This window comes from Stenella coeruleoalba, assembly GCF_951394435.1.
Source record: "Stenella coeruleoalba genome assembly, chromosome: 16".
Taxonomy (NCBI): Eukaryota; Metazoa; Chordata; class Mammalia; order Artiodactyla; family Delphinidae; genus Stenella; species Stenella coeruleoalba.
Genome location: NC_137162.1, coordinates 283,142 through 293,971, shown reverse-complemented (window position 1 = coordinate 293,971; position 10,830 = coordinate 283,142). Strand labels below are relative to the sequence as shown.

The window sequence follows — 10,830 nt, the reverse complement described above, 5'->3', positions numbered from 1 at the left end:
GTTACAGAAATGGATATATATATATATATGTATATATTCAGAAATGAGAGTTGTTGAGGTTTGTCTGCCCGACTGTGTCACTGTCCTACCTGGATGGGGGAGCCGTTCAAGAGAAGGAATCTCTTTGTACGTACTGAATTCACTGTCTTTTGACCCAAGAACACAGACTTTGACTCCCATCATTGCCCTGGCTTGGGTGATGCACTCCAGTGGATTTGAAACATGCCCTAAGCACCAACTGTCCTAGGTGACTGACTTCCACGACACTGAGGATTTCTAACATATTATGTTCTTGTGACAAGTGTCTCAGGTACAGGTTTTGTGCCTATGCAGGCACAAATTACATTTAGGCTCCAATTACATTTCTTTTTCTCAGCGAATCAGTGGGGGCTGTGGGCATGGAACTGACTGGCTGAGGACCCTTGGTCCTTGTTGGGATTTCTGAGACTCTGTGGTCTAGGCCTGAATAAGGAATGGAAGAAACTATCACAGGCTGGGTTTTCAGAACCCCTGGGCCTATTGTGAGAGGGTCTCAGTCTTGCATCCCTCTGCCTGGGGACCCAGAACATGTCAAGTCCTAGAGATGAGCAGACCAGAGACTGTGAGGTGGGGGAAGCACTTATTGAGTGCCTGCTGTGGGACTCTGGCTGAAGCCAAGAGGCAGAGTGTGGCCAAGGCTTCACTCAGTCTCAGGTACCAGGGGTCTTGGGATGGACAACCCCCCACCTAACACAGACTCAGCTGAGGCAGTTGTGTTAATATGGTGCCTTTATTTCCTGAAGCCCATAAGCTCCAGTGCAGGGCATAAGCTCTAGTGCAGGGAGGCTCCTCCTTGCCTAGGAGGGCATCAGGCTCTGCTTAGTGGGCGGCTCTGGGTCTTTCTCCTCACTGACTCCAAGGGGCTTGGGATTGGCCTGCGGGAGGTCAGAGTGTGACGTGGGAGTCTCCTCACATCCCCATGCCCACACCCTCCCTGGGTCCTGCCCTTCCTCACCCCACTGCTGCCAGCTTCTGCACCTTTGCCTTGGCTGTGTCCCTTTGGGAATGCCCTTCCCTGAAGACCATCTTCTGAGCTCTCTGCAGAACCCCTCCTTGCCTCCCCACCCAGAGCTCCTTTCATAAGCTGTCTCTGCTCCCTGACCCAGATGCCAGGACTCACAGCTTCTCCTGGGCCAGCCCCTTCCTCTTGATTGCTCTGGCCTTGAGCAGGGACCTGCACTCCAAGCTTTTCCAGCTCCTCCTTCAGCCTGGACAAAAAGGGGTAGGGGGGTAGGGTAGGAGGGTAGGGGGAGAAGGGAAGGATTGTAAAGAGACCAAGTGACAGAGTCTAGGAGGGAGCAGAGACTCCCTTAGCCACCTTCCCCTTGGGGACCACGCCTACCTCTGCCTCTGCTGCTGCAGCTGCCGGCACTTCTGCTGCAGCTGCTCCTGGCGCTGGGCAGCAGCCTCCAGGAACTCCCCGGCCTTCTTGTTCTCCTCCTCAAACAGATGCCTGAGGGTGGGCGTCAGTGATGGCAGCACCTCTCCCTCCCCGCCGCCCCCCGCACCGTCCCTCTCTTACACCACAGCTGCTGCTTCCTGGCTGCGCAGGAAGAGCCCCTCAGTGATTGCCGAGCAGCCCTTGGCTCCGAACTGGGAGCACAGACGATGCTTCACATCCTCCAGCTTTGCCTCCACCAGCTTTTCTGCAGCAGGAAGGGACAGTGGCAGGGCAGGGCAGGGCAGGGCAGGGCATCCCCATTCTCCAGGCCTCACCTTCCTTGAGCAGCTTCTCCTTGCTGCTGTCCAGGGCGGCGATCTCCAGGGCCAGCTGCTCTGGCTTCTGAGGGGTAGAAAGGCAGCCTGTCCACATCTCCTGGCTTCCTCCCATGTGCCTCAGAGAAGCCGATCTGGATCTGGTCTTTACTCTGCAGGCCTTACTTCCTGCTGCTCTGGCCCTCCATGCATGCCAGGCACGGGCCAGCCTCAGGGCCTTTCCATTGGCCATTCTGTCCACCTGGAGCTGTTTCACCCCAGATACCTGTGGTGCTATGCTGGGGAGGCTCGTGAGGGTTAGTGTTCAGGAATTCTGCAAGGTTTGAAATCAGCCCTGGGGTATTCGCTACAGGGCATCCTGCAAACACCACAAATCGAGGCTGTTCTCTGGAGAGTCAGTTACCAGCCCAGCCCTGCAGCTCCTTCTCTTCCCGCTCTGTGACCGCACTGAGCCCTTCCGTCCTGACATTCATTCTGTTTTCTTGTTTGGGATCCCCAGGTGGCAAACACCGGCCTGCCTGGTTCCCCTCTATCTGCCCTGTGTGTGTGATGGCCCCAGACACACCCAGGAGTCTCCTTGATGGATAACCCCTCCTTGGTTCATCAGGGCTCCTCCTGACCACTTAAGGCCCCTGGGAGGGCATCAGGGATGGGTGGGCAGGGCCAGTGAAGAGGACAATACCGGGTGGCAGTGAGGGTGACGAGGAACTGGACTGAGCATGATTCTAACACACGGCTGCCAGGGCTGCTCAGGAACTGGGTGCGGCAACTGAGAGGAAGGAGGCCTGGAGGATGACCCCGAGGTTTGGGCTGGTGCTGCCAGAGAAGATGTGGAAGGTGGAAGGAGTGGCCCCGAGTGACTCACGTGGAATTCCCAGAGGCCCTTATGCTGGCCCATCAGATCCTCCAGTTGCTCCTCAAAATCCAACCTGGGGACCAACCACACAGGATGAGGGGCCGTGGGCTGAGAGACGCCCCTCCTCAGCCTGGCTCAGGCCGGGGTCTTCATGCAGAGACATGGGAGAGCTCGCCCATGCTCCTCACTCTGCTGGGAGCACCTTTGCCTCCTTGACCCTCCAAGCTTCAGCTCAGCCAGCTCGTCTTCTAACCCCCATTCTTAGCATTCCCCCCACTTACAATGCATCCAGCCCCCAGGCCTTGGGCAATGGGCTTTACCTCAACTGCCTCTGCTTGTTCTTCTCCTGCCCCATCTGGGAGTTCAGGGCAGAAATTCGCTCCTTGCACTCCTGCAGCGTGGTATGCTTCCTGGCAAGAGGCAAGGCAGCCGTCATGTTTTCTGAATGTCTCCCTAGGAGGGGCCTGGGGTGGGGCTTCCGCGTCCTTCTCTTGAGGTCTGTTCTAACCTTCTAGATTGAGGTCCTTCTCTGTAACTTTGTGGGAGGGGGGCATGAGCTCATGCCCTCTGGAAATGTCATTGTGAAGACTGGGGAGATCAATGTGGGCATGGTCACAAGTACAGGCACACACACATATTAATCTCATGTGAATTTCTCAAACAGTTTCAAAGTTGGTGTGCTAGGGGCTTGGGGCCTCTGGTCACAAAATGAGCAAAATAAAGATTCAGGAGGTAGAGACATGGATGTACAAGTAGTTGGGTGGATGGAGGGATAATGGATGAATGGAGAGAGACTGGTGCACAGATGGTTGGCTTGACGCCTAAATGAAGGGACAGGTGAGTAGACAGCCAAGACAGCCTGCAGAAAGTATGAAGGTATAGAATAAAAACCAGCCGAGGGAATTTAATTGACATTCTAGCAAATGAATGCCCGTCCCCGTGAATGAGTACTCCTAACACTACTGCCTACTGTTGGAGTCAAGGTGGGAAGACAGGCATTTGGCCTCCCCGTTTTAGGGAGAAGATGAGAGCTGTGGGTCTAAGACCGATTTCCTCTGCTTTCTCTCTCTACCAGAATGGACAGCGCTGAGCAGGGGCCGGGGGAAGCTCTTACCTCTGTGCCTCACTTTCCTTCTCCTGGCAGTGGAGCCGGAGGATCCTCAGGGTCTCTGCAGGGAGAGGAAGTGAGGGCCCCGTGAGAGCCCATCAGGGCATGAGGTTTGGGCAGAGGTAAAAGTGCTAGACCATGTGGGATCTCTGGAGTTGATGGGACTCTGTCATTTACTGCATGTTTGGTGGAAGCCACAGGAGGGATGCATGGTGATTCAGGTTTCAAAAGGCTCCTACTTCTATAGAGAGAGTGGGCTTCTGCAGGGTGGCAAAGGCAAAAACCTGGAGACAGAGTAGCTGCAATTACCTTGCTTTTTGCTCAAGATCTCTTTCAGGCGTACTTTCTCTCCACTCACTGGAAAAAGCAGTAACATGTTCAGGCATCAGAGTCCACACACTGAACCTTCAGGGACTGGGCTTGCCCATGGTCACATGTGTGGTCTGGTACAGCCCTACCCCCAACCCCAGATGTAGACCCCTCAAGGTGAGCCCTAACCCCAGATGTAGACCCCTTGAGGTGAGCCCCTTCCCTCTTGGGCCCATACTCCCTGTAAGCATCAAAGGGCCCTCAAGTTGATAAAGGGTGGCTGTGAGGACCCTGTGGAATGGCAATGCGTTTACATGGAGGGAAGAGGAAAAATAAACACATTGCATGAAGTTGGATAAGGGCTGCGAAGAAACACATCAAGCAGTAAGAGCCATGTGACTAGGTGTGGGCAGAGTGCGGTCTTTGGGTGGGGTAACTGGGGAAGGCCTCTCTGAGACGGGGACATTTGAGCTGAGAACTGAATGATGATGTGAGGCAATAGGAACCTGTATTATCTGGGGGAACCTCTCCTAGCAAAGCCCCTAAGGTAAGAGTATGCTTGGAGGGTGTTTCCGGAACACTCCCACCCACAGAGTTGGAGCGGGGAGATTGGTAGGACCTGAGGTTGGAGAGGGGGCAGGAGCCCTTGGCCACGGCAAGGATGCTGATTGGAATACTGGGTTCAAGGATGCATGACATTGTGGGGACCTCTGGGTCATCCCCCACAAGCTTACATGAGTCCAGTTCCTTCTGCAGGGTCTCCCAGACAGTCCGGGCCTCTCCTAGCTCCTCACTGGCTTTCTTTTTTGCTGTGCCAAACCGCAGAACATTGTGTAAGTGTCTGTCCTTGCAAACATTTCACATTTGTCTTTAAGCAAACCTAGAGGGGCCCAGATTCTTGTTTCCGGAAGCAGGAAACAAGGCTTCCAGAGCCCAAGCCTTTCTTGTTGGGCTCAGTTGACAGCAGGACAGGTTAATAAACGTGTGAGTACAGCACCTGAATTTAGATGGGCCCGACCAACCCATGCTAAGTTTAATGCTCTGCTCTTTCAAAACACAGTAATTTGGAACAAGGGGCCCTACATTTTCATTTTGCACTGGGCCCTGCCAATCACGCAACCGCACCTGGCAGACAAGCCAAGGTCCTGAGCTCACCTTGCTGGACCTCATTAATCCGGTTTATCAGGACCTCAATCCTGGGCTCTAGGCTTCCGACTGCAGGGAAACAAGGAGGTTGAGTGAAGATGACAGGGCAGGTGAAGGGAGGTGGATGCCCTCCAAGGGCTCACATTCTGGGGAGGGGAGACAGGAACAGATAAAGAACCTGAGTCAGGTTGTGGTTAAGTGCAGTCAAGAGAAACAGAGGAGGGGCAACAGATTACAAAGTGGAGTGGGCCGTGCTTCTTCAGATATGGCAAGACCCCTTGAGGGCCCCAAATGAAGTGAGGGGGGCAGACCTTGCTGTTCCCTGGGTGGGGATGGGAGACAGTCAGTACAAAGGCCTGCCCTAAGGTGGGAACACGGGTGGAAGGTGCCTGGTGAGCAAGCCAGAGGAGCGGAGGTGAGGTGGAGGGAAGGTGAAACCCTGGATCCAGCAGAGTGCATGGGAACCAAATGGACGGCCAGCAAGGGGACTGCAGCTGAGTTTTGGGAAAACGTTTGTACTTTATCCCCTTATACTTGAATTTTGAATCATGGGTTCATATTTTTACTTCAAAAAATTGTTTTAAAAGTAAGAGAGAACAAATGAGTTAATTTCCCAAGGTGGTGAATTTTGGGCCTTGGAATTGATTCCACTTCTGCCTGACCCCAAATCTCAGGCTGAGCCCCAGTTACAGAGGAGACATGTGACCTTTCTGTAACTGCTTCACCATTTCCATCAAGTCTTCAATTTTCTGTGAGGACTTGGCCTGCCCTGTGGAGAGAAAACCAAACATTTAAGAATTATGTAGGCTCCAATAAAGATTTAAAAAAAAAAGAATTATGTAGGAGTGAGAGGCCTGAGGAAGGATCTGATAACACTGGGCCGGGACTGAGGTGGCCTGAGGGCAGGTCTCCAGCCAGAGTGGGGCGTCTGCTCCTTGCCCTGAGGGAGACACTGCACAAGGGATGAACCGGCCCTTCCTGGGCAGACTTTCCTAAAGGGTGAAATGACACCACAGATTTCCCCTTAATAAAACTCAGGGCAAGGAAAGGGGTACACTCTTACTGCTGATACTGTTCAAGACTTGGCCAAAGCTCAGGATGTAATAATGAAAGAAAAAAAAAGAAGTGGTATTAAAAACTGGAAACAAGGATTCAGAAATCACTGTTAACTAGTAGGTGGCATAATGAACTAGAAATTTCTAGAGAATATTACCCAAAGAAACCTTACAAGGAATACTGAGAAAATCTAATAAGATGTCTCATTTAAATAAATATAAATAGCTTTCCTATATACAATTGTTATTCTGTAGCCTCCAAGTAAAATATTTCATATTAACTTGCTTATAATCAATATAGGCACTTATTTTTAACTCCTTGATGAATTAGTAGATCTAGGCAATTATTATTAATGGATTAACATCACAATAAAAATAACTGGATATTATGAGCTATGTAATGTAAAAATTCAATGTAGGATTCTTGTAAAAAAATGACACTAATACTTGTTAAGCCTCTCAATCTAAATAACCAATTCAGAGGAAATACAGGGAGAGCGGAACATTTTAAGTGGCACATGGGCATGCAATTAGTAACATCCACACTGGGAAACGTCACAGGAAAAACAACCCAGTTTCTTTAATTTAAATACATTTTGGGGGAAAAGGGAGAAAGGAAGACCCTTACAGACAAAAAGAGATTAAAGAAACGTATCAACCAATTTCAATAAATGGACCATACTTGGATTTCGATTCAATCGAAAGCACTTTTTAAAATGGTGATGACACAATCAAGGAAATTTGAAAACTGACTAGATAGTTGATGAAACAAAGGAATTATTGTAGCCATTATTCACATGTGACAATGCTATTGTGGTTACTTTTCTGCAGAGTGCTTATGTTTTAGAGAGATATATGCAAATATTGGGTTGGCCAAAAAGTTCGTCTGGGTTTTTCCACACCATCTTAATGGAAAAACCCGGACGAACTTTTTGGCCAACCCGGTATCTATGCATGATATGTTATGTTGCCTGGGATACTTCGAAATGAAACAGTGGAGTCGGCGGTAGGGAGTGGGTGAGGATAACGAGGAAACAAGATTGGCCAAGAGCTGATAATTGTTAAAACTGAAAGATGAGTTCATGGGGTAATTATACTTTGTTCTTGACTTAAGAAAATGTTTTTAGGACTTCCTTGGTAGTCCAGTGGTTAAGACTCTGCACTCCCAATGCAGGGAACCCGGGTCTGATCCCTGGTCAGGGAACGTGATCCCATATGCCACAGCTAAAGATCCCACATGCTGCAATGAAGATCCCGTGTGCTGCAACTAAGACCCAGCACAGCCAAATAAATAAATAAGTAAATATTAAAAAAAAAAGTTTTTAAATTGAAGTATAGTTGATTTACAATAGTGTTTTAGTTTCAGGTGTACAGCAAAGTGATTTGGTTATATTATATATATACTTTTCAGATTCTTTTCCATTATAGATTACAAGATATTGAATATAGTTCCCTGTGCTATAGAGTAGGTCCTTGTTTCTATTTAGTAGTGTGTATCTGTTAATCCCAATCCTAACTTAACTCTCCCACACCCCTTTCCCCTGTGGCACCCATAAATTTCTTTTCTGTGTCTGTGAGTCTATTTCTGTTTTGTGAGTAAGTTAATTTGTACCAGTTTTAGATTCCACATATAAGTGATATCATATATTTCTCTGACTTACTTCACTTAGTATGATAATCTCTAGGTCCATCCATGTTGCTACAAATGGCATTATTTCCTTACTTTTTATGTCTTAGTAATAATCCATTGTATATATGTACCACATCTTCTTTATCCATTCATCTGTCAATAGACATTTAAGTTGCTTCCACATCTTGGCTACTGTAAACAGTGCTGCTATGACACTGGGGTGCACGTATCTTTTTGAATTAGAGCTTTCGTCTTGGCCGGATATATGCCCAGGAATGGGATTGCTGGATAATACAGTAACTCTATTTTTAGTTGTTTTTTTTTTTGAGGAACCTCCATACTGTTCTCCATAGTGGCTGCACCAGTTTATATTCCCACCAACCGTGTAGGAGGGTCCCCTTTTCTCCACACCCTCTCCAGCATTTATTATTTGTAGACATTTTGATGGTGGCCATTTTGACCAGTGTGAGGTGATGCCTCATTGTAGTTTTGATTTGCATTTCTCTAATAATTAGCAATGTTGAGTATCTTTTCATGTGCCTGTATATTTTTTTGTATGTGCTTAAATTTATCCATAATAAAAAGTTAAAAAAAAATAAAGCAACCAACCAATCAAACAATATAGAGAAGGTAAATAATCATTTCTACGTAAGAATGGAGAAATGGAGAGAACAATTAACCAAAAACTACACAGATGGCTAATAATATTTGAAAAGACGTACTACTTCAGTCATAATTAAAGAGATGGAAATAACATGTTGCATCTAGCAGGTTGGTAAAGATTAGTAAGTCTGATAAGGCCCAGTGTTTGTGATGATGTAGGGAAACTGGCAGACTGTGGAAACTGATGCAACCTTTTGGAGGCCAGTCTGGCTACATCAACATTTTGAAGACAAATTCCACTTCTAGGAATGTATCCATCAGATATGCTTGGTTAAGTATGCAAAAGGTATGTTAAATGACACTGAAGCAACATTTATGTCAAAACTGGGAAAAAAACGTGAACGCCCATCGGTAGAGAACTGCATGGGATTTAGCTGTTCCCTCCCCGTTTTCGTACCACCACCCAGGCTACAGGGACCATCCAGTCCATGCATCTATATGTTTTGTGTGATCCTCTAGGAAGGTGACCAAAAAGGGGGAAAAATAAATGTTAAAATTGGTGCCAGATGGGCTACTGCAAAGCCTTTACCCACTAGTCTTCCTATCATCTGAGTGTGATATCAAGTCGAAAGGATGTCCTCTGCCTACTTTTAGCTACTTAAACGGAGCAGATGGGGCAAACGAGGCCAGCGAGAGGTGTGTGAATGTAGGACGCGGGCCTGTGGGTGAGTCCTCGCGGCTGCCGGCAGAGCCGCCGAGACCCTTCCGGAGGGGACGAAAGTCGTTTTTCCCCACGTCCGCCCTGACTCGAAGCGGCGCCCGCGTGCGCTCCCTGCCCGCCCAGCCCTCCATCGCCCGGCTCTACCTCCGGCCTCGTCAGCCCGACCCACGGCTCCCGCCTGCTTCGCGCTCGACAGCTCCGAGCGCCCCGCCATTTCCTCTCAGTCTGGCGCCTCCGCTTGGATTGGACGGAACGCACGCCGGGGGCGGGGCTCCCTCAGCACGCCTGCGCAGTGCGCCCCGCGCCGATCCCTTCGAGAGCGGACCGCGGAATAGACAGTTGGGCAAGCGCCAGTGCGTATGCTTGAGGCCTCCCGGTGCCGATTCAGGGCAGAGCAGGCGAGGGCGGCGCCTGGTCTTCCAGGCTTGCGATTGGCCGGTTGAGGAGCCGTGGCCTGCGAGAGTGTAGAGGCCTCCCAAGAGCCCGCCCCACGTGACGTCACCTGCGTTGCGGCGAGTGGGCCAGAGCCTGGCGGTGGGGAGCCGAGTTTGATTTCCGTCTCTGCAGGCTTAGGCGAGGTTTCCGGTTTACCGCAAACCTCCGCGTGGGCGTTCTGCACTGAGGCCGTGAGTTGGCCCCACCAGACTCATCTTGGCCGCTCTTCGTGGCTGGACGCGGAGGAGAGGGCAAGGGTGCAGCGAGACCCTGATTCTTCCCAGCGTGATCCCGAGGCTGGCCCTGCCTAGCGTGACACATTCTCAAGGGAGGCGGGGCCGAAGGGTGGACGATGTCGGGTCTGTAGGGCGGGCTGGGGGTGCAGAACTGGCGCGTTCCCCTGTGGGTCTGGAAGGACCGTGGTGGACCTCAGGGCTGCATGTGGAGGGGAGGTTCAGCCAGGCTCCCTGCCGCGCGCTGGATGGGGCAGAATTCACGTTTTGGGGGAGGCCGGTGGACCTGGTTGCAGGCGGTGCAGGTGACAGTTACCAGCCTGAATCTGGACATCTGAGTGTTCACTGTGCACAAATCCTGTTCCAAGACATCCCACCCCTCGTCTTCCTCACCTGTTGACCGGGATCCAATCACGACAGTAACAACGAAGTGTGAGGAGCAGTTTTGAGAACTACCTGTGAAAAGCTTTGCTCTAAGAGCTGCCGTCAATTTTCCTCATCTGTAGTCTGGAAATAGTAATAGCAAACAAGAACTAACATGTAAGGAGGGCTTCCTGTGCCAGAACAGTTCCTGTTCTCGTCACGGTAGGAGATTATTTCATGTAATCCTGTCAAAGGACAACCTGGCTGGACTCCCCCTCACCCACTCTGCTCAAGCCACCAGCCTCCTTCCTCAAGATAAATAGGCTCAAGCCCACCTTAAGCCTTTACAAAGGCTGCCACCGCTGCCACATGCACCCTTCTGAAGTTTTCAAAGCTTGAACGGTCACATCAATGTGAATATGCTGTCTAAAAATCCAGAGCTCTCATGATATGGATAAGGTTATGAAAAGTCACAGAGTAGGAATTAGGACTCAGGGTCCAAGCAAAAGTCTGATTGGGGACCAGGGTCAGGGAAAGGGTCAAGAGTCAATGTCAGAGGCCATATTCAGAGTCACTGTTCATTGTTAGGATCAGCATCGAGGTCGGGGACAGGGAT

The 10,830-nt window shown here is 50.0% G+C and overlaps 1 protein-coding gene across 2 annotated transcripts; it reads right to left on the bottom strand.

Annotated features, from left to right (window-relative positions):
* Positions 1–482: 482 nt before the first annotated feature.
* Positions 483–9,414, bottom strand: SYCE1 (synaptonemal complex central element protein 1). 2 transcript variants are annotated; one of them, XM_079900601.1, is made up of 13 exons: positions 9,328–9,414; positions 5,881–5,943; positions 5,184–5,243; positions 4,763–4,837; positions 4,029–4,076; positions 3,726–3,780; positions 2,932–3,021; positions 2,621–2,684; positions 1,756–1,822; positions 1,562–1,685; positions 1,382–1,492; positions 1,160–1,247; positions 483–914 (listed from the first exon to the last, which is right to left on the bottom strand). In XM_079900601.1, the coding sequence occupies exons 1-13, from the start codon at positions 9,395–9,397 to the stop codon at positions 837–839; spliced, it is 993 nt and encodes a 330-aa protein (XP_079756727.1). In that variant the 5' UTR covers positions 9,398–9,414; the 3' UTR covers positions 483–836. The 2 variants fall into 2 exon arrangements, with proteins under 2 accessions (XP_079756727.1, XP_079756728.1); XM_079900602.1 differs by having other exon boundaries at positions 1,412–1,492.
* Between the last annotated feature and the right edge of the window lie 1,416 nt (positions 9,415–10,830).